At 51.6% G+C, this 21,253-nt stretch overlaps 1 protein-coding gene across 5 annotated transcripts in view; it reads left to right on the top strand.

Moving 5' to 3' along the window:
• The window catches only part of NFIX (nuclear factor I X), a 123,617-nt gene that overhangs the window by 98,475 nt on the left and 3,889 nt on the right, over nucleotides 1-21,253 (top strand). For 3 of the 5 annotated variants that reach the window (XM_038770783.1, XM_038770784.1, XM_038770785.1), the window contains exons 7-10: nucleotides 4,082-4,204; nucleotides 7,484-7,659; nucleotides 14,826-14,973; nucleotides 18,611-18,702. In XM_038770783.1, the coding sequence (XP_038626711.1) occupies nucleotides 4,082-4,204; nucleotides 7,484-7,659; nucleotides 14,826-14,973; nucleotides 18,611-18,702 (539 nt within the window). The remainder of the gene's footprint in view (nucleotides 1-4,081; nucleotides 4,205-7,483; nucleotides 7,660-14,825; nucleotides 14,974-18,610; nucleotides 18,703-21,253) is intronic. The other 2 variants (XM_038770786.1, XM_038770787.1) reach the window with 1 other exon arrangement.

Below are 21,253 nucleotides of genomic sequence, written 5' to 3'. Positions count from 1 at the left end.
GGAGAAAACCAAGAAGGGAAGGGCAAAGTTGAGAATTTCTCCCAGGTTCCCCCTTTCTCCCTCCCCCAGATTTCTCTGGGGCTGGTCATCCTGCTGGATGCCAGCACTACCCAAGAATCATGGGCCTTTTACCCTAGTCAGAGCTCTAAAAGGAGCTGGAGAATTGGACTTCTGCCCCAACGGGCAGGGGCCAGCTCTTGGCACGCCTCCCATGCCCCACTTTCTGGGCCTCCTCCCGGGTACCACCAAGGTGGACTTGGGGACACTCCGTTTGCTAGGGTCTGAGGTATGGGGGTTCCCCTTTTGCCTCACTGCCTTTCCCTGGGGCAGTAGAGCCTGGATGGAAATAAGGGGTGAGGTTGGGCCAGCAGGAGCTGCCCGGGGACAGGGCAGCCCAGAGGGCAGAGACCTGAGGAGTGAAACTACTATCACTCGTCCACCCAGGACCCTCTACAGGGGGATGGTCCTTTTCCCTACTCTGTCATTCTCTGTTTCCCTCTCCCTGGGGGTAGCCAACAGAAACAAGGGTGGCTCCACCCAGGGGGAAGGTGGGGAAGGGGCATTAAAGTGAGGATGAGGATAAGGGTTAGGCTCCGAGCCCACAAGAAAACATGTCCTCTTCCCACAGCCAAGAGGAGAGTTGAAGGCTCTCACCACAGACCTTTCTTTCTAAATCCTAGCTGTGGGTTGGGGGATTTATGGAAGCCATAGAGAAGAGGGGACTGCTAGGGGAAGGGATTCCAAATGGAGATGGCCAGGAAATGAACATCTCCTAACTCAATAAATAAGTTCCAATGACCTTAGGGTCACCCCAGCTGCACCCCCCACCCCCACTTTCCTGCACTAGACCCACTCCTCCTGAGACAGGGGATCAGCATCCCGAAACACCCCTCTCTTCCCACCACTCATTTTGCTGGCAGCTTTGGTATGACTAGCCACTGCATGGAGATTGCATGTTGGTGTGTGGGAGCACATTTGCTCATAAAGTGCGTGTGCTGGAATATGGATATATGCGTGTATGTCTTCCATATTGGTGGAGACTGTCTTTACCCTCAGATGGCATGGGTGTGCTCTTGCACATGCGTAATTGAGAGGCTAGTCCTTGTTGATGTTTATCAGCAGAACAGTTAGTGTGCCTGAAGGGGACATGGGGAGTCAGGCTTTGTATTGCTGGACTAGGTTCCGAGCTCTTAGAGGGGACTAATGGCTAGGATGGGGAGGGCTCCTAGGCTAGTCTCCCGCCCCATCCTTTTAGTGCCCTCCCTCTCCTGACTAGAACTCTGATCTGAGTCTCAGTTCCCCTTCCCCAAGAGTTGGGGCCACGGGGCAGGGGAAATAAGTGTCACCAAGTAGTAACAAGGTAGCATCTCTAAGGCAATTTCCTCAGATGGAAGATGACACGCCACTGGGGCCCAGCTGCTCCAGGAATGTCCGTCAAGGCCCCATCTGAGTGCTTTGGTGGTGGGGAGGGGGTTAGGAGAAGAAGTTACCTGGATTCTAATTCCAGCTCCACTATTTGTCTGCTGTGAGATTTTGGACAAGTCACTTAACTACTCCATGCCTCAGTTTCCTTATCTGCAAAATGGGAGTTTAGACTGTGAGCCCCATATGGGACATGCACTGTGTCCAACCTCATTTGCTTGTATCTACCCCAGAGCTTTATACAGTGCCTGTCACATAATAAACACTTAATAAATACCATAAAAAAGGAGTGGGGCTGATCAGGACAGGTGCAGTGGGGTATGTGTGGGAGAGAAAGGGAATGCAGGGAGGAGGAGGGAAGAGGAGGGGAAAAGGGCCATGGAAAGTGACTGTTGAAGATTGCAGATTTTGCTCCCAATTCTGAAGAGGGAGGCAGAGGGGCAGGGAGAGAGGAGAGAAGGGCAAGGAGTAAGAGGGAAGGGCACGGCACCAAGACTCGGGTGTGCCATGCTCTTGCTCTGTCTCCAGACAGCTCACTGCATCTCTCCACTTGGGGACTCTATGATTAGAGCAGTTTCCTCAGATTTTCCATCTGGATTGCCCCCTACATCCTCTCCACCATTTCCCAAGAAGACCCAATCCCAGGGAATCTGAACCCCTCTCCTCCTGGTGTCTAGGAGTGAGGGGGCAGAAGAGTTCAAATGCAAAGCTTCACCAGATCTCTGGCTGCTCCCCACTCTTCTCACAGTCTCCCCCTTCCCTTTGGCCACCCTCCAATCCCAACTCCCCAGCTCTCTTCCTTTTTCCCTTTTCTTCCCCTCCCCCAGTCCCCCCCCCCCCCACCATGTTGTTCCCGGTGCTGTCGACAAATCGCCAATTAAGCAGCCCAGCTGCAGGCCTGGGAACAGCTGGAGAAGCACTGCTGTGGCAGTGGGGACAGCTGTGCACAGCTGGCAGGGAGCTCCCCCACCCCCGCTGCCATGCCAGTTATCAGGTGGCACACAGCTGCTGCTGGATAACACCTCTCCTTGTGGCTGGAGACTCTTCTCTTCCCACCTCCCTCCTTTCCCTCTTTCTCCTCGTCTTCTCTGCAGAACAGATAGATTTTCTTCTCCATCCTCTATCTAGCCTATCAGCCTGGCTGGTCCCTACAGAAGTTGACCCCTGAGCCATTGCACCTTGCCCCCATAAGTTTTCTGAAACAGGAGGTGAGAACCAAAGCTGGGATCCAACCCTTCTAGGAGTCTCCCAGGCTTCCACGCCTAGAGGAAACCACATTACCCTTGTATCTGTTGAACACTGTACCAACCCTACACGTGGTTGCCACTGGTCATTCACCCTGGGAGGCTGCACTCTCAGATGAGAAGCTAAGCAAGAGTGTCCCCCGGCTTCTCCACCACACCTCTCTCCCACCAGTTGCCAACACTACCCCAGAATCGTAGACCTGATGAATAAATTCTAGAGGTAGTGAATGTAATGTAATCTAAAGGTAATGACAGTGGCTCATTAAAAAAAAAAATTTGTAATGGTAGTTGTTAAGCACTTACTCTGTGCCAGACACTGTACTAAGCTCTGGAGTAAATACCAGTTAATCAGATTGGACACAGTCCCTGTCCCACATGGGGCTCACAGTCTTAATCCCCATTTTACAGATGAGGGAACTGAGACCCAGAGAATCTAAGTGACTCACCCAAGGTCATACAGTAGACAAGTGGTGGAGTCAGGATTAGAACCCAGGTCCTCTGACTCCCAGGCCCATGCTCTATCCACTAGGCCACGCTGCTCATTTTGTCTACCACTAGCCTCCCAGAACCCCTGAAGCTCTAGGTGAAACAGCCAGTTATTTCAAGGGTCTAGGGTGCCTCTCGGGTTGCCCCCTTGCCAAGCCTGCTCAAGTGGCTTTGCCCATGTTCCCTTCTCCTTACCCAGGGATCCCAGAGCTACTTGACCTTCTTGCTCTTTCTGCCCTGTCTCCCTCTGTGCTGTCAGTGTTCTTGTCTCCCCCCAACCCCAGATCCAAGTCCCTTCCTCAAACAAGGGCAGAATGCCCCTTTCTCCCGTCACAACTTGGAAGTCCCTAACAGAACACAGATCACCTTGCTCCTTTCAGTCAGTCCCACATGGATGGGCGAACCCCATGGTACACATCTATATGTTCACATGTGCTCATGTGTGAACGTAGTTTATACACCCCTGCTCAGTTGACCCCCCGACCCTGACAGTGACAAGGGGCTTCTCTTGCACTGCCTCTTCCACCCCGCCCTTCCCTGCCAACCCCCTCCAGGATAGAGAGGCGGAAACTCCTCCCTGCAGCCCTAGCAAGCCTAGGCATAGGCAGATCCACCCACTTGCCCTAGTGGGCAAGAGTGGGCACCTCCCTTTCTACCTCTTGCCCAGTGCACCAGTGCCTCACATTACCCCACACCTTGGAATGCAGAAGGCACTGGGGATAGATCTTGGGAGACTGAGGAGGGGAAGCAGGAGAAAGGCAGTGCCAGGGGGTGTAGGAATTATGGGTGTGGAGAAAATTGGGGTGGGGGCAAGGAGAGGGAAAAGGAGAGAAGCATAGGGTGTGTAAGCTGCTGGGCTAACCCAACTTTCCCGCTTCCCTCCACCCTCCCGCTAAACCTTCCCTATGTTGCTGATTCCTCCTCGCCAGGCCCTGCTTCTCTAAAGAAGTCAGGAAAGCTCGACTTCTGCAGTGCCCTCTCCTCCCAGACCAGCTCCCCGCGCATGGCTTTCACCCATCACCCGCTGCCTGTGCTAGCTGGAGTCAGACCAGGTGAGAACCGGGGGAGAGGGGGGGGCGGGGAACCGGGACGCGGAAGGGGAGGCCGGTGGGGGAGAGTGCGGGGGGCAGCCCCAGACTGTCAGCGGCGTCCCACCTCCCCCTCACCCCCTGGCCCTCCGGGTAGGACAGGGCAGCTGGGCAGGCAGTGGTGGCATGAGTAGCCAGGAGGGACTCTCCAGAGTGACCAGGGACATGGAAGGGGGAACCTCCTCCTCCTCCTCCTCCTTCTTCTTCTCCCCTTCTCTCCCCTGGATTCCCCTTTCTCTCTAACTAGGAGGACATCCCTCCCCATCCATGACAAACTTTCTAAGGGGCTTCCCAAATGGCCCCTTCACCCGCCCTCTACCCTGCTGGTTCCACATCCCCATCCTCCCCTCCCCCTGCCCCAAGACTCCCTGTTCCCTTATCCCCCTTTCCCAAAGAGTCAGTCCATTGTATTTATTGAATGCTTACTGTGTGCAGACCTTGGGAGAGTAAAAATAACAATATAACACACATTCCCTGCCCACAATGAGCTTACAGTCTAGAGGGCAGAGGTGGGGGTAGAACCACACAGATTCAGCCACTTCAGCTGTGCTGGGGCCTACACCTCTTCAGGGGCCCAATGCAACTGAATCAGAGGCCCTAGCCCTAAACACACATCCTTCTTGGTGGGAGGTATTACTTGGGTTACCAAAGTCATAGGATGGTACAGTAAGAAAACACTGAGTAAGGCACAAATGGAGGAAAGGGCAGAGAGGGCATTCAGAAGGAGGTATATGTTGCTGTTTGTGTCAGCTCTCTTCCCCTTAGCCCCTTGCCTTCCTCACAGTAAGTGGAGGAAGGGCCCATCCAGGAGCCTGGTGCCAGAGGGCCAACAATAAATTGTACAACCCCCTGCCCAGAAGGAGCTGTGGAAATTCAATGGTGAGATTAGAGTATCAGGAGGTAAGGGAGAGAGGCTACAAAGAGGTTCTCCCTCTGGGCATCTTTTCCTATTCCAGAAATGCTAGGAGGTGAGAGCAGCTGAGCTGGGAAGCTGGGGCTGAGGGAGACAAAATGTACCAATCATGGCTCATTTCCCCTCATCCTGTCCAGCCACCAGCTAGGCCCCTTTCCCACGTTAAATAGTCTTCTCCTTCATGGAGTCAGAGCCTCAAGGCATCCTTTGTTCTGCTTAAATCCAGGCTAGAGTGAGACTCCAAGCAGTAGACTGGAGTAGACTCTGGCTGAATCCAAGGATTATCTTACTGGGCCCCAACCTGATTTGGGGAGAGGGCAGAGTCATACATACACAATGTGCAACATATGCCCAGTTGTCCTTGCACAATCCTGGGATCTGGAGTCCTAGGGGTTGCACCTGAACCTGTGCGCAAGCCTGTGCTGACCAAGCTTCCATTCTTGGGGCCCTTTGGATGCACTGAAGTCACGGAGCTTGCTGGGGGCCATGATCCCCTCTGGTCTGGCAGAGCCCTCTGCCAGCCAAAATCTGGTTTAGCCTAGCTCAGGCCAAGCCCTTGGACTGTGAGGCCTGAACCTGGCCAGGTCCCCAACCAGGCTCGACCTCACCTCTTGTGGGGAGCAGGTCATGCCAGCACAGCACATTTGGGCAGTGACACTGCTGCTGTCCTGCCTCCCCCCCCCACCCCCCCCCAACTCCCACTCCTGGCTCAGAGAGGTCAGAAATGAGGTGGGGATATATGACCACCTTATCCCAGCAAGCCAGGCCTGAGCCCAGTCCTCCTTTCAGTAGCGCAATCTACAGACCAGGACTGGGCCTATACAGGGCTGTATGGTCTAGACCCGAGAAGACCCAAAACAAGTGTGAATTAGGGGCAGGGGAGCCTTCCCCAAACCAGCATGGTCCAACCCAGATCCACTTTGGGCTTCTATATTGGAGGGTTCTAGATCAATGAGTGAATCGATCAGTCAATCAGTCAATCCATTCACCAATCAATGGCATTTATTGAGAGGTAACTATGTGCAGAGCACTGTACTAAGTGCTTAAGAGCTTACCAGAGCCTCCACTGGACTTTCCACTCCTCATTTGCTTGGAATTGGGTGGGGTCGGGGGATGGTAAAATTTCCTCACGCTCTCCAAGTAGAGCAAATGAAGGACAAATTCCTCTGCTGAGAATCAGCATGAGGGAGGAGACTTGGGGGAGATGAACTCCATTCCTCCCACCCTCCAGTAGACTGGTCATCCCATGAGAGGCCAGCAAGAGAATCCTTGCACTCCCAACAGGCTGTTGGTGGCCATTCAAGCCTCACACTAGGGCTGCCAACTTTCCCAAGGCCCCCCCTTCCTGCTTCTTGGATCTGGCCCCTTTTCTTCTGCCATTCCAGGCATTGGTAAGGGGCTGGTATTGGCCAGGGCAGCAGGGCCCATCATGAAAGGAGTGCAGCAGTCTGGCTGGAAGTGTGAGTGGGCTGGAAGTCTGTTTTCCTGGGTTCCTTTCTCCCCTCCCACTCTTGAAGGTCCTTCCTCTCCACTACCCTGTCCACATTAACAGATCACTTGGGATCCCAGGGGCCAGAGGAGCAGTTAACCCGCTCTCAGACTCTAGCTCTGGTCTTCCAAGCAGCCCCACGCTGCCCTGCCAGCTGCCCTCCAACCCCTAGGCTTTCCTAGGGCCCTGGCCCTTACTACAGGGCCAGACGGCATATGGAGAGCTCAGCCTTTCACAGATCCCACCCCGGCTGGACATGACCCATGGCTTGGAGCCCAGAGGCTGGGGAATCCACAGGGGGACTGACTGAGCTGCAGGGGGATGGAAGGAGCTTAACCAGCCCCCCTCCCCTTTGGCTGGGCTCCAGGTTCTGTTTTTATGAACTCCAGAGTGTAGCTAACCCACCCCCTTGCCTACAAGAGCAAGCTGATTGAAAACAGGCAGGGAGGGGGAGGGGAGGGATGGAAGCTGGGAAAGGCTGGTGCCAGTGTGGATGTGTGAGGGAGTGTGTACATCTGTGTGCTAATAGAGGTGTGCTTGACAAGTGGATGTGTGTTTAAGGGAGTTGTGTGGTGTGTGTGCATGTGTGTGTGTGTGTGTGTGTGTTGTGTGTGCCTGAGAATGTAAAATCATGAATTATGAGCCAATTAGGAAAGTGTGTTTATGTGTTTTGAGTGTGCACATTTATCTACGTATCCAAGGGGTGCGGTTTGCACACAGAGGAGCAGTGTCTGCTAATTTTTCCCAGCTGCCTCCTGTCAGTCACCTAGTCCTTGACCTCAGCTCCAGGCTCAACTCTTGGGCTCTCCCTGATTCTCTTTCTTCCCCGTGGCGCCCGCAGGGAGCCCCCGGGCCACGGCGTCGGCTCTGCATTTCCCCTCGACCTCCATCATCCAGCAGTCGAGCCCGTACTTCACCCACCCGACCATCCGCTACCACCACCACCATGGCCAGGATTCGCTGAAGGAGTTTGTGCAGTTTGTGTGCTCGGACGGCTCTGGCCAGGCCACGGGGCAGGTGAGCCGCGCATGGGGCCCCCTGGCATCAGGGAGCAGGGGACTTGGGCTTCTGTTTCATTCCTTCTGTCTGTCTGTCTGTCTCTCGGGGCCAGGAAAGGAAGCACCATGGGCCCCCCCCCCCCACTCTGCGCCCCCCTTTTCCCCTTTTCCCCCTACCCCACGAGCCTGTCTGGAGAAGGGCAGGTGGGGAGCAGAGAGTGCTGAAGTGCTTCATCGAATCCTAGCCTGCTGATTCATTTTCAACTTCTCAGTCCAGTGCAGCCAACCTTCAGGTTTGGTGCTTCTCATCCCTGGCCTCCCCTGGCCTCAGTGAGAGCGAGCGGAGAAGACCTCGAGGTGGGCTCAGCTCCTCTTTCACCCGAGCCACCTTCTAGACAGCTAAGGGTTCCAAGCACTGGGAGAGGCTGTAGTTCATCTAGGCTTCAAAACTCTCCTGGGGACCATATGTTCTGTAGATGGTGAGCTTCTTGACCTTTCAGAGCACCGAGGGCTGTGGAGCTATAGGCTTCAAGTCTAGCTCCCCAACTCTAGACTAGGCAGGAAGAAAAGAGGGGCGACTTCGAGCCAGAGGTGACTTGCTGAGAGGCAGAAGCTGGCCCTCCCCTTTGATCTCCCCCAGGGGAATGAGGTTTCGTGCCTTAACTTTGCTGAGCAGCCCATCCTAAGAAGCCAGTGACCAAGAATAACTTGAAGAAAGCTGTGAGGAGGTGCAGGTCACAGCCTGTCTTCTGGGGCCCGTGGACAAAGCACATGTGAAAACAATCCAAAGAGAAACCAGCAAGGGTGTAGGTCAGGCCGGGGTTGGCCTCTGGGACTTGTGGCCTGATTAGGTGCTGGAAATAGCTAGCTTTCTGATAATACCCAAACCCTTGAATTTATAGAGTGATTTTTTTTTTCCTTCCAGAATGCTTTCACATCACTAATCTCACTTCTCTTCATAACATTCCCTGTAAAGTAGGGATAGGGGGATAGGGCAGATATTATCTCCATTTTACAGATGAAGAAGGTAAGGCTCTGATTCCAAGTGGTTGGGGCAGAATTAGGTCAGCCCCAAAACCACAAAGAAGGAAATCCTGAAGCCTGGGAAAGGGCAAAGGTTTGAGCTACAGGGAGTGAGGAGATGTAACCCTTCCCCGCAGACTCATACCTCTTGGAGTTATCAATCAACCAATAGTATTTATTGAGCACTTTCTATGTGCAGAGCCCTGTACTAAGCATTTGGAAAAGAACAATAGACTGAGTAGACATGATCCCTACCTTCAAGGAGTTTACATTCTAGCAGGGGAGACAGACACTAAAATACATTTCAGAGAGGAGGAAGAAAGGAAAAAGGGCATTTTTAAGAGTTGGTGCTCAAGCAATTGGGTCGGTAAAATATGTATATAAATGCTTTGGGAGGTTATGAGTACACAAATAGATAGATGGTGCACAAGTGCTGAAGTGGCAATTTAGATTAAAAATTAATCAGGGAAGGCTTCCTGGAGAAGATGTGATTTCAGGACTTTGAAGCCAGGGAAGAGCTGTGGTCTGTCAGATTTGAAGGGGCAGGGAGTTCCAAGCAAGGGGAAAAGCATGAGCAAATGGTCATTGGTGGAAGAGATGAGAATGAGGCCCCGTGAGTAGGTTGGCTTGGGAGGAATGCAGAGTGTGAGCTGCGGTGCGGTGGGAAAAAAGAGTGGATAAATAGAAAGGAGAGAGCTGATTGGATGCCTTCAAGCCAATAGTCAGGAGTTTCTGCTTGATGTACAGAGAGATGGACAACCCCTGGAGTATTTTGGGGAGTGGGGAGATGTGTGCAGAACAATGTTTTAGAAAAAATGATCCAAATACAGAGTAAAGTATGGACTGGAGTGGGAAGAGACTAAAGTTATGGTGGGAGGACGACCTCACCTTTTAACAGTCTGAGGGTTCTAGACCAAGAACCATGGCAGGATGCTGCCATTTTGGGGAATCTAGGGAATAATTGGACTCTTTTTTTTCTTACCAGCCCAGAGAGGTTGGCAGTGGAAAGCTGCTCCCCATCTAGAATAGGAAGTGCAGTGGGAAAGTTGGGGTAAAAAGAACAGGACTCTTCAAAGGCTCTCAGAGAATCCAGATACAGGAGATCCACCAGAAGCTGCCCACAGGAACCCAGCCAGGAAAGGGGGAGACTGAACTCTGGTACAAACTTGGGGTGCCAAGAAAAATTCATTTCTGCAGGCTCCCTTTACCCTCCAAAACAGAGGTCTTGTTTCCCCTTCTCAGATTTGGGGGGAGTCACTTGTTGCTCCAACTCCTGGACTGCCTCTTACCTCTGGCTGATGAAGGTAGGAGCTCCTCCCTCTTTTCTTGCTCATTTCCCCTCTCGTTGCCCTTCCACCTTGTAGAAGAGCCTCTCTTCCTGACTGTGTAACTGACTTCTGGTACTTTCACAGCTTTTCTCACCCTCTCAAGACCACTCCATCCAACTCCCTTGTCCCAGGGTGTTGATGAGGCATACCTGGTGCCACACACACACACACACACACACACTCCCAAGTGCTTAGTACAGTGCTCTGTGCATAAGTGCTCAATAAATACCATTATTTATAATGTATATCTATATTTATATATATACATATATATATATAAATGTATATAGGTCAATCAATGTATGAATGGTGTATATATATCTATAGATAGATAGATGTCTGCTCTGCAAACAGTAAGCCCTCAATAAATACGATTGAATGAATGTCTGTCCCAGGTACACAGGGACAGGCTTCAAGCTGCACTGCCCTCACCCAGGGACTGATCTAGTTCCAGCTCAACCCTGAGGGCAATCAATCAATCAATGACATTTATTTAGTGCTAACTGTGTACAAAGCACTATACTAAACGCTTGGGAAAATATAATGCAACAGAGTTGGTAGACATGTTTCCTGCCCACGACAAGCTTACAGTCTACAGGGGGAGACAGACATTACTTTTTTTTAATGGTATCTGTTAAGTGCTTACTATGTGCCAGGCACTGTACTAAGTGCTGGAGTAGATACAAGGTTGGATACAGTCCAGGTCCCACATAGGGCTCACAGTCTTAATCCCCATTTTATAGATGAGGTAACTGAGGCACAGAGAAGTTAAAAGACTTGCCCAAGGTTACACAGCAGACAAGTGGCTGAATTGAAATTAGAACCCAGATCCTCTGACTCCCAGGCCCGTGCTCTTTCCACTAGGCCACGCTGCTTCCCAGTTAATATAAATAAATAAGTTATAGATATGTACATAAGTGCCATGGGGCTGAGGGTGGGGCAAATACCAAGTGCCCAAAGGGCACAGATCCAAGTGCATAGATGAAGCAGAAGGGAGAGGGACTCGGGGAAAAAGGGCTTAATTGGGGAAGGCCTCTTGGAGGAGATGTGACCTTGATGCAGCTTTGAAGGTGGGGAGAGTGGTGGTGTGGCATACATGGAGGGGGAGGGAGTTCCAGGCCAGAGAGAGGACATAGGCAAGGTATCGGCAATGAAATAGATGAGATCGGGGCACAGTGAGCAAGTTGGCACTAGAGAAGCACAGTGTGTGGGCTGGGCTGTTGTAGGAGATCAGTGAGGGAGGGTAGGAGGGGGAGAACTGATTGAGGGGGGCAGACCGAGGTACACTGAGGTCCAAATAAGGAGATTGGAGATTTTGTTTTGCTTCACAGACAAGCAGGATCCTGGGGGTCACCTCAGACCCAAACCAGAAGTCCTTTAACTGCTTGGAGTGACTCACATCCCCAGGGCTGACCTGAGGACCTACCAATCTCCTGAAGTGGGGAAGAGGGATATTGAGCAAAAGGCTGTTCACCTCTTCAAACTCAGTCAGTTCCTTCTAAGGGAACTGGGAGGTTTTCTTTGCCCCAGTTTTTTCTTTATCTCCTTGAGGTAAATCCCAGCTCTATAAGTTGATCTCAGAGGCAACATCTGTATCATGACGGGCCAGAAAACAGGCAGGGTAGGTAGCAAGTGCAACTGACTGAACTATGCTTGGGCATGTGAGGATCATGGAGCAGAGGGCTCCCTGCTGGAGGAGGAGAGCAGGCTTGGGTGTCAAGGTGACATACCTGGCCTGGTGATGGGGAGGGGGCTGGCTACTGGGGCGTTATGGGGGAAGGAAAAGGAGGGCAGAAGTAAGGCCACAAGCATGCACATAAAAGGTGGCTGCTTATCTCCAATCTCATATGAGGAAGATGCCATTCTTCCAAAGCTTTAGTCATATTTTGCAGGAATGGGGCAGGAATGGGACAGAGTAATGTGCCAGTGGGGATGGCACAGGAAATGGTACCAGACATCAGGTTTTAGAATTACCATAGCTGGTAGGGTCATTTGTACTCCGAGAAAGCCAGAGCAAAAATTGAAATACCACTTAAAAGAGACAGAAAGGGTAAAAGGCAAAAGAAACCCTCTTTGATGGACTAAGGCAAAATAAAAGAATGAACTAAAGAAAACACTACCCCTTTATTAGATTGGAAGAAAGACGATAAGATGCTTTTAAAAAGACAGAGCTTTAATTGTGTCTTTTTTGCCTCAGTCTTAACCAAAAATATTAGCTGAGGTCCCATAACATAAGCAACATTAAACTAGACAAGGGAAGGAACTGGTTGAAGTGTATTTTGAGAAGCTGGTTTTCTTCACTCAATGATAGGACAGTTAAGAAATTGGTTGATGTTATTGCAGAGTTGTTAGCTATTTTAGGGAACTCATGTGGGATAGAAGTGCCTGGAGGCTGTAAAAGGGAACAAAGGTAACCCCGGAAATTATACACCAATAAACTTACCTTTGATACCTGGAGAGATAGTGGGACAAATTACCAAGCAATCAATTTGTAAAGGCCTAATGATAATCATAATAACATTGACACTTGGATTAATATACAGAAGCACCTTTCTTTGTAAAAGCCATAAGAGCATGGGGTCCTGGGGAAGTATCCAGACCAATTCTATTTCTTTCTTTAACAAAATAACAATTCACTCAGTTCTCCTCGAATGCAGCAATTATGTTCTTGAGGAACCCTGCATTAAGGAAAACTCACCTTGAGGAAAACTCACCTTGACTGACACCACACATATGCACACAAACCGTTTCCTTTGATGTTCTACCCAGCCAGATGCACACATTGTAGGAAGAGTGTTCCTTAATTGCCTAACAGTGTCCTATCCAAAACGCATATTGACAGTACACATTCTGGAAGAACCAAGTGTACAGGTAAAGAAGGGGAAAGTAGTAGCTTCAACTTCTTGAGTAAAACTAGTGATTCTGTTCCTCATGACATATTAAGAACATGGTCTGGACCATTCTACCATTATGTGGATGTCCAACTGGTTGGCGAGTCATAGTCAGAGAGTATTTATGGCTCAATATCAGCAAGAAGATCCACAAGGGTCAGTCTTGGGTCTCGTACTATGTAATAATTTTTGTGATGACCTGGAACAGAGAGCATGTTCATTACACTTACTGATAATATCAGGTTGAAAGGAACTGCCTACACCTCATAAAATGGGAGTAAATCTCAAAGTGACTGATAAATGAGAAAAATGATCTGTCAGAAACAGGGTGCTGTTCAATAGTGGTAAGTGCAGGATAATGCACTTAGGAGAAGTATCAAACAACAAAGGTACAAGATGTGGGAAGACTAAGAGAAAGGCCCTGGGGTCACAGTGAACCACTACCTGATTAGGAGGGTGAAAGTTGTGCTGTGTTTATAAGAGACCGACATGCTCTTGGGATGTATTGCAGGAATGTGACATACAAGAGGCAGGAAGAGATCCTCTCAGGAGGCTCAGCATTGCTCAGACTTTCTTAGAATCATGAGTCCTGTCTTGGGATCCATATTTTCAGGGATTTGAAAAACTTTAAAAAGAGTATCTATAAGGGGATTAAAGATTTGGAAATGGGTCCTAGTAAGAAAGACTAAAGGAGCTGGGATTATTTTAGTCTGGAGAAAAGAAGGTCGAGGGTAATTTCGAAAGAGCCGTCAAACCTACGAAGGATTACTATGAAGAAGAGAACAGCCAGCTGTACTTGAGCGCCAATAAGAACGGCAGTTCCTTCAGGCCCAGTATTCTGTCTCCCAACAAACAAGGCATGGAGCAAGAGGGCCAGGACTACCCTTCTCATCACCCAAATCCATGGTTAAGGGGACTACCCTCTGTCGTCCTGTCATCCTGGCTTTTCCTTCTAATAACCTAAGGTGGATGGAAGAAGTGGGAAAAGCTTGAAATGGAGGTTGGAGAGAAAGAAAACCTTCCTGGATGTGAAAGTTTGGGGACCCTGTGGCTTTTCCTTGCCTGCAAATCTTTTAGAAAAGAATAGAAAAATCACCTGGTTGGGGTAGTTTGGTTGTGGGCCTTCCTGGAAGAGGAAGGATGGTCTAGAAGGAACCCGCCGTGGGGCTGGCTCTGAGGAGGATGAGGAATGGCAAGGGCGCCGAATGGATCGCTGCCCCCGGTGGGGCCATGTCGGCAGTTATTCCTGGAGGAGATGGCAGCAGTGCGCTGTTTGGGCCGGGGACATTCGGATGAGCCCTGGAGATTCTGTCAGCCTCTCCTCCCCTCCCCCCTTGGGCCTGCAGTCTGCAAGAGGGGGAGGGGGAAGGGAAGGGGAAGAAAGGCGGTGGTGGAGAGGGCGGCTCGTCTTTCCTTCCCGCAGGAGAAAGTGTTCAAGAGACAAGAAATTTTCCTAAAGTTTCTTAATTTGTTTTTCAGGAACAGAAAACAACCCCCCCCCCTCCCAAAAAAAAACAAACAAAAAAACAAACAAAAAACAACCCCCCCCCCAAACAACACAACTTTTTGGGGGGAAATGAAAACATTTTCCCTACATGAAGACAAAACAAAAAAAACAACAACAACAAAACAAACCCCCAAAACCCCAGCTGGACCCTCCAGCCCACTCCCACCCTCAACGAAAAAGAGAGGAAAAAAAAAAAGAGCAACGCCCGAGAGACCAAAGAGAGAAAACCTAAACTTGCCTCCTTTCCCCTCTTCCCAGTCCCCCTACCCCTCTAGCCCCCCGCTACCCTGGAGCGGAGCGAACGAGTCAAATACTGCATCTTTAAAGCGAGAGAACGCTCTAGAGAGAGTGCTCTCTATAGAGGGAGAGAGCGCAGGGGAGCGTCTGTCTGTGTGCGATGTGAGTTCATGCATCACTCTATTTATGTTGTTCGCAGCCTAACGGTAGCGGCCAGGGCAAAGTCCCGGGGTCATTTTTGCTACCACCGCCGCCTCCAGTGGCCAGACCTGTGCCCCTTCCTATGCCTGATACAAAATCCACCAGCACTACCCCAGACGGCGGCGCCTTGACTCCTACATCACCTTGTAAGTGGACGATGAAAACGAAAACCAAACAGATCCCCCCCGCCCCGCCAAAAAGCCAAAACCGAAAAACCAAAAAACACCAAGACAGAGCCCAAGCCCAAAGTCCCAAACAAACTCCAGGCTAATCGTGAGCCAGTCAAAACGACCAGCATCCCTCCGTCCTTTCCCCCCTCCCCCCATCCCCATGCCCGCTGCTCCGGGCCGGGGACACCTCGCCCGGGCCCCCCCGGGGGGCGGGAGGGGGGAAGCAGGGCTGGAGCGGGGGAGCCGGGGGGCGGGGGGGTGGGTGGGGCGCAGCCATGCCATCCTCATGCGTGATTGCTGTGTTTTTTTTTTCTTTTTCTTTTTGTTGTCTCGTTGTTTCCCCCCACACTCACACCAAAAAAACCCCAACAAAAAACAAAAAAACTCAAATGAGTTCGCAAGGCGACCCCACCGCATCCCCCCACCTCCTCCGCCCCCCGCCTCACCCTCCATTTTCCCAGTTAGGCCTTTAAAGATGCAGTACGCCTCCTCGCCTCCCTGCCCTCCCAACGCTCTCCTTCAGTTTTGCGTTTGGTTTCTCGTTGTCGTTCCTCTTTTTTTTCTCCCTTCCCTCCCAGCCCCCCTCCACCCCCCCACCCTCTCAATCCTTTCTCCTACACCTGGGGGGCAGGGGATTCCCGTGCCCCCACCCCTATGAGGGGAGAGAAAGAGGGGCTCTGGATTCTCACATCGTTTTCAAACTGATGAAAAGTTTTGGCAAAGGGAAGGAAAAAAATGGCCAAGTTGAGAGGCCCAGGAACGGGTCTGATGTTGAAGGAAACTAGAGGAGAGAAAGGAGAGATGAAGGGAGGGTAGAACCGGCTTTCAGGCAGGGGGTGAGCTGAGAAGTGGGACCACTGGCAGCTGCAGGGTGACTATGACTTGAAGCTCCTCTAGGGCCCTGTAGGCTCTAGGCTGTGGGGGGCAGAGGCCGGGGGCGGGGGTGGGGCACCTCTTCATGTGTCTTACTCTCTCTTTCTCTCTGTGTCTCTTTCTTTCTCTCTTTGGTTTTGTTTCTTTTTTCCGTTCCATCCTTTCCATACCATCTCCCCGTTTCCATTCTCCATCCGATGCAAGGGCCTGGTTTTTGGGGGGAGGGGGAACATGTGGAGGTGGGGAGAGGGGAGGGTGTACCGTGGTCTGTCCTGCGGTAATGGGTGGGTGAAGGGAAGGACTTCCTGGAGAGAGTGTCTGGTGAGCATGTGGTTGCTAGAATGTTTTTTCAGGGGCTGCCCTACTCCCTTTGCCTTTCCTTTTCCCCCTAGAGGGCCACAACTTCAAGGCCCATTAGGGTGGGGGAGTGACCTCCTGCTTCAGGGCCTAAGCCAGAGGGTCAGTTTCTTCTCATCTCATCTCTGAAGTATCCATTGGACACTGGTTGATAAGAGGGGTCAGCCTTCTCCTCCCTGTACCATCTCCACCCCTCAATTCTCCTGAGTCTGCCCTGTGTTCAGTTATGACTAACAGATGCCAGCCATCCTAGGAGTCCCTTAGAGAAATATCCCTGAACCTTTCTGACCCAATCTTTCCATGACCTCCATCTCCAAGGCCCAAAGTCAGAAGATGTGGCCCTGCTTTTGCCCCCTCTGACTTGTGCCCTGGGAACTGCAGGACCATTTGAATGCTGATGCCTAGATCTGTTCCCAGTGCAGCAAATACCAAAACACCAATCTCAGCTACCCCTGGCCAGCAATCAGCCCTGCAGCGCCCAGGAGAAGGAGGGAGAAGAGGTTAGGGTGCTTGGAGGCAGCAAAGGAAGGGGCTGAAGGGGATGGAACTTCCCAAACCCTAGTCTGGGCCTACACAATCAGTGCCCAGAGTTGTCAGTCACGCCCTCCTTGACATTACCTTTGCTGGCTCATTGTTACCCTAACTGAGCTGGTGGGGAAGGAGACTGTTCTGAGCTGTGTTTACAGAGTAGGGGGCATTGTTTTCTGGAGAGACTCAGAGCTCAGGAAGTGGTCATGAAAGGGCTCCTTGCTCCTACAGAGACCTGATTCTCCCCCTTCTCTACTGGAACCTGTAGATTTCTCAGTGCACTTGATTTAGACTATCTTCAGGATGAGGGACACAAGTAGGCCCACACCTGCCTTATTGGTGTGGGTGAAGCTGCCCTCAGAGATGCCTAAGGAATCTCTCCTGTCTCTCCCAGAACCTCCCTTTCCCTGCCCAGTTTTTAATTAGAGCAGCGAGAATAGACATTTCTAACCTGGACAGGGCAGGTCCAGCACTTAGAGTCGGCTCTGACCTTCACCCATAGTTCCTCTCTGCATGTGGCCCAGGCTACAGCCCCCTAGTTAAAGAGGATGAAGCAGGATTCAAGGATCAGGGCTGCTGGGATCTGAGCCCTAAGCCTCAGTACTTAGGGTCTATCCCCTCCCATTTCTCCATACTCCTGAGCAGGAGGTAGGACTAATTGGCAAGAAAAACCTGGGGCTGGAGTCCCAATGTTACAGGGCAGGGCTGAGGTCAGGATGTCACTTCTCAGAGCCTCCCAGGTTCTAGACAGAGGCTACTGAGCCCACAGGACTCTCATCTCCCAGCTCCAGCCCTGAGGAATACAGGCTACTCTCCAAGCCCCAACCCCATTGCCTCTTTTCAGGCCTCTGGCAGGATTACCACTACAAGGAGGTAACCAAGCTTCTTCTCCCATCTCTACCTATCCTCCTCACTATTTCCCCTCCCCGACAGACCTGTTGCACTCCAAAACTGACTGCACCCCAGCTCTGCTGCTTTCCCTCACCACCCCTCCAGGTCCCTCCCGAGGCAGTTGAAGTATTTGAGGCCTCTGATTGGGACAAATAGCTAGTAACCCTATGGGTAGGTGGTATTCATTAGCAATGTAACTGAGGGATTTTGCCACCCAAATGTCTGGACTGAGGCCTGGGACAAGCAGTATCCTCTTTCTCTTCATTCCTCTTAACCCCCATCAGAAAGGTTGGGGGCGGTGGCTGCAGTCAGCTCCAACTCTTATACCCAGACCCCCTCAATCACAGCCTCCTCCCCTAAATTATTGGAAATGTCTAGGGCTTACTGTGACCACCCTCCTATCTGCCTGCCTCCATTTAGGACATTGGGAAGGAGAACTGGAGGAACCACAAGTCTGCTCCTAGTAAAACATGTGCTCCTCTTCCCACCCCTCAGTTTACCAACCCCACTTCTTCCCCAGGGGGGGCTGAAAAGGGCAGAGGGGGCGTATGACTTTCCGCGAATGTGTGACATTATGTATGTGTGTAAGAATCTATGTGTGGGTGTCTATCGTGTGATGCTGTGTGTATGTGTGTGAGTGACAGGGTGCATGTTTGTTTGAGTGTGTATGGCCAGGGAAGCTTGGAATCTGGCCCAGAGACTATCCCCCCTACCCCCACACACATACCCAGTGGACAAGGACCCTGGCTCTCCCACATATTGTCTTGCACCCCTTTTTCTTGCCAGTCCCACAGGCAGTGCCCAGGCTGGTGGGGAGGTAAGGAGGGGGTGGTGGCGGGGCTGGAGCAGTGAGACCTAGCTGAGTCTCTCCCTCTTTCACCAGCCCCCTGGGTAGTGCCTGGGCTGGGGGGCAGGGACAGTGTGGCCTAACCAAGTTTCTTCCTCTCTCCCCTGCCCCCCACAGCATTCTCAACGCCAGGCGCCTCCTCTGCCAACCGGTTTGTCAGCATCGGACCCCGGGACGGCAACTTTCTAAACATCCCGCAGCAGTCTCAGGTAGGAGGGAATCCCAGCTTATGCATTCTGTGCCTCCTATACGTAGTCTAAAGTCAGCCCCAGGAGGGGCTGAGAATAAGGAAGAAATTTGGTTGGGGGTGCGGGGACATGCTAGATGCCTGTATTCTGCTTTCCAGCTCTAAGTAGCAGAGGTTATTGGTCAGAAGCCTAGGAGCCAGGCACTCTTAGATTTCTAATCCTTTTACAGAGAAAGGTGAGGCTCAGGAAAAGGTCTTTTTGAAACACAGATTGGGGATCCAGGTGCTTGGTACCCACATATGAGATTCTGCCACATGTCTATGTGGGAGGCCAGGTTACTTGACCTCATGCTTCGATTTCCCCTGTGGAGATAATGGTCTTGCCCTCCCAGTTAGAAGGTCTAAGTGAGAGGGGCAGGGGAATCTCCTTGCCCAGCCCACCCTAGAGATTTCACTCCCTGTGGCTAAGCCCAGGCAGCCTTCCTCCCCAGGCAGCCCTCAGGCTAGGCTTGGGCCCACTAATTAGTTAATTGGATAATTAGCTCTGACAGCCCAGGCCCCGGGGGAAGCAGGCCAAGGCCTCAGCACTGGGCTGAGAGGAGAGAGAAGGGGGGAGAGAAGGGAGGAGAAAAGAGAGAGAAGAGAACAGAGAGAGGAGGAGAGAGATAAGAGAGGCAGGAGGAGGGACAGTGGTAGTAGATAGGCCCAAGATCCACTTGCCAGTTGAGACTGGAGTCCAGTTGAGAGCTCAGAGAAGAGAGCCCCTCCCCTTAATAATAATAATGGCATTTATTAAGTGCTATGTGCAAAGCACTGTTCTAAGTGCTGGGGAGGTTACAAGGTGATCAGGTTGTCTCACGGGGGGCTCACAAGCATACAAGGCTCACAAGCCAAGCAGGCTGTGGGATAGAACAGCTCACCCTTATTCTGCAAAGAAGCCCATGAGATTGGGCTATGGGCCCATCCCATAACCAGAGGTCACCAGCTGGGTTGAAGCAAGTGCCTTGCAAAATTAACCAGAGCTGCCTAGCTATTCCCCCTGCCCTAATGGCGGCGGGGGAGGCATCAGGGAGAGAGCCAAATGCAAGCTGCGAGAGGAGGAGCAGAGCCCTTCAGCAGGACAGAGAGGAGGTACAGGAGAAGGAAAGAGGGAAGCCAAGCCTAAAGCCAGAGGCACTGTGTTGGAGGTGACTTGAGATGCTTGCCTTCAGGGCAAGGGGACTCCCTGTTCTCCTGTCTGGGACCCCTGGTTTGAGCACCAGAGTGGCCTGTTCCTCCACCATTCCCAGCTACAATGTGTTGCAGGCTTTGCACTCCAAACCCCAGCTCCCCTAAACACCGCCTCCCAACCCAACCTCAGAGAAGCATTCTATCAGTTAGGCAGTGGTATGTATTGAGCACGTACTCTGAGCAGAGTGTTGTATGAAGAGCTTGGAAGAGTACAATATCCTATATCTATCCCAGTGCTTAGTACAGTGCTTGGAACATAGTAAGTGTTTAACAAGTACTATCATCGTAATTATTATTGCAATAGAGTCTATATACCAATGTCTACAGATCCACATATATTGGCCCTTGTGCTGTTCCCCAGGCCTCCCTAGCCTGTGATGTGAACTGGGCTCCTTTTACACAGTGATTCTACGTGAGTTGGTCATGTAGGGAGCCCGATTAGCCAAGTCCAGAGACTTGTGAAGCACAGAATGTCCCCTTAGCAGGGGGTTGAAGAGACCAAAAAAGCATAGGTCCCCAACCCAAACCTTGCTAGAAAAGGGCCAGGGAAAAATTTGGAGGAAGGGAGAGGAGAAGTCTTTTTCTGCTAACATCCTCTTCCAGCTCAGTGTCTGTCACTCAGACTCTTTTTCGGCTCAGAGGAGCCATCCTGGGGCTGTGGTCCGGAGAAAGTTGGTTGAAGTTTTACGGGTGTGGTTTTAGAGGGGGCTTTTTGGTTTGCTTTTTTTTCCCTTTCCCTCCCTTAATTATGAAGAAAAAAAAACTTTGTCAAACTTCAGAACTTCAGAGCTCCCTAGTGGTGAGGAGGGGGAGGGATGGCCCGGAGGGAAACTTCCAACTCCCCTCCCCGCCCCCCATTCCCTTTCCCCGGAGTCACGTCTGACCCGTCTGGTTTCCCGGAGCAACCAGACATGATGTAACACCCAGATGAACTTGAACTTGGGGGTGTTGTGAAGAAAAACAATGGCCCTGAGCAGGGGCTGGAGCCAGCCCCCTCAGCTCTGTGCCAGGGGAGTCTGAGACAGCCCTGCTGGCAGATTATGGAGAAGGGGAAGCGGGGGGCCTGGGGAAGGGAGGTTGTGGGGGAGGCGGGGGCAGAGAGGAAGAGAGCAGAGTCAGGTCTCCAAATAGCTCTGGGACGGCCCAGAGGCGGAGCAGAGAGCCAGGGTCCTGCAGGCATGAGCGGTGGCTTTTAAAGAGATAGGAGGAGAGAGTCCCTACCATTCTCCTCTTTTCTCACTTTCCCTTTTTGCTCTCCCTCTTCCTTTCTCTTCTCCCTCTGCTGGGATATTTGGAGCCAAGTCAAAACCCTAGGGAAGTTTGGGGAAAAGTTTTCCCTCAGC

This window comes from Tachyglossus aculeatus, chromosome X2, assembly GCF_015852505.1.
Source record: "Tachyglossus aculeatus isolate mTacAcu1 chromosome X2, mTacAcu1.pri, whole genome shotgun sequence".
In the NCBI taxonomy this organism is placed as follows: Eukaryota; Metazoa; Chordata; class Mammalia; order Monotremata; family Tachyglossidae; genus Tachyglossus; species Tachyglossus aculeatus.
This window is presented reverse-complemented; position numbering and strand designations above follow the sequence as displayed.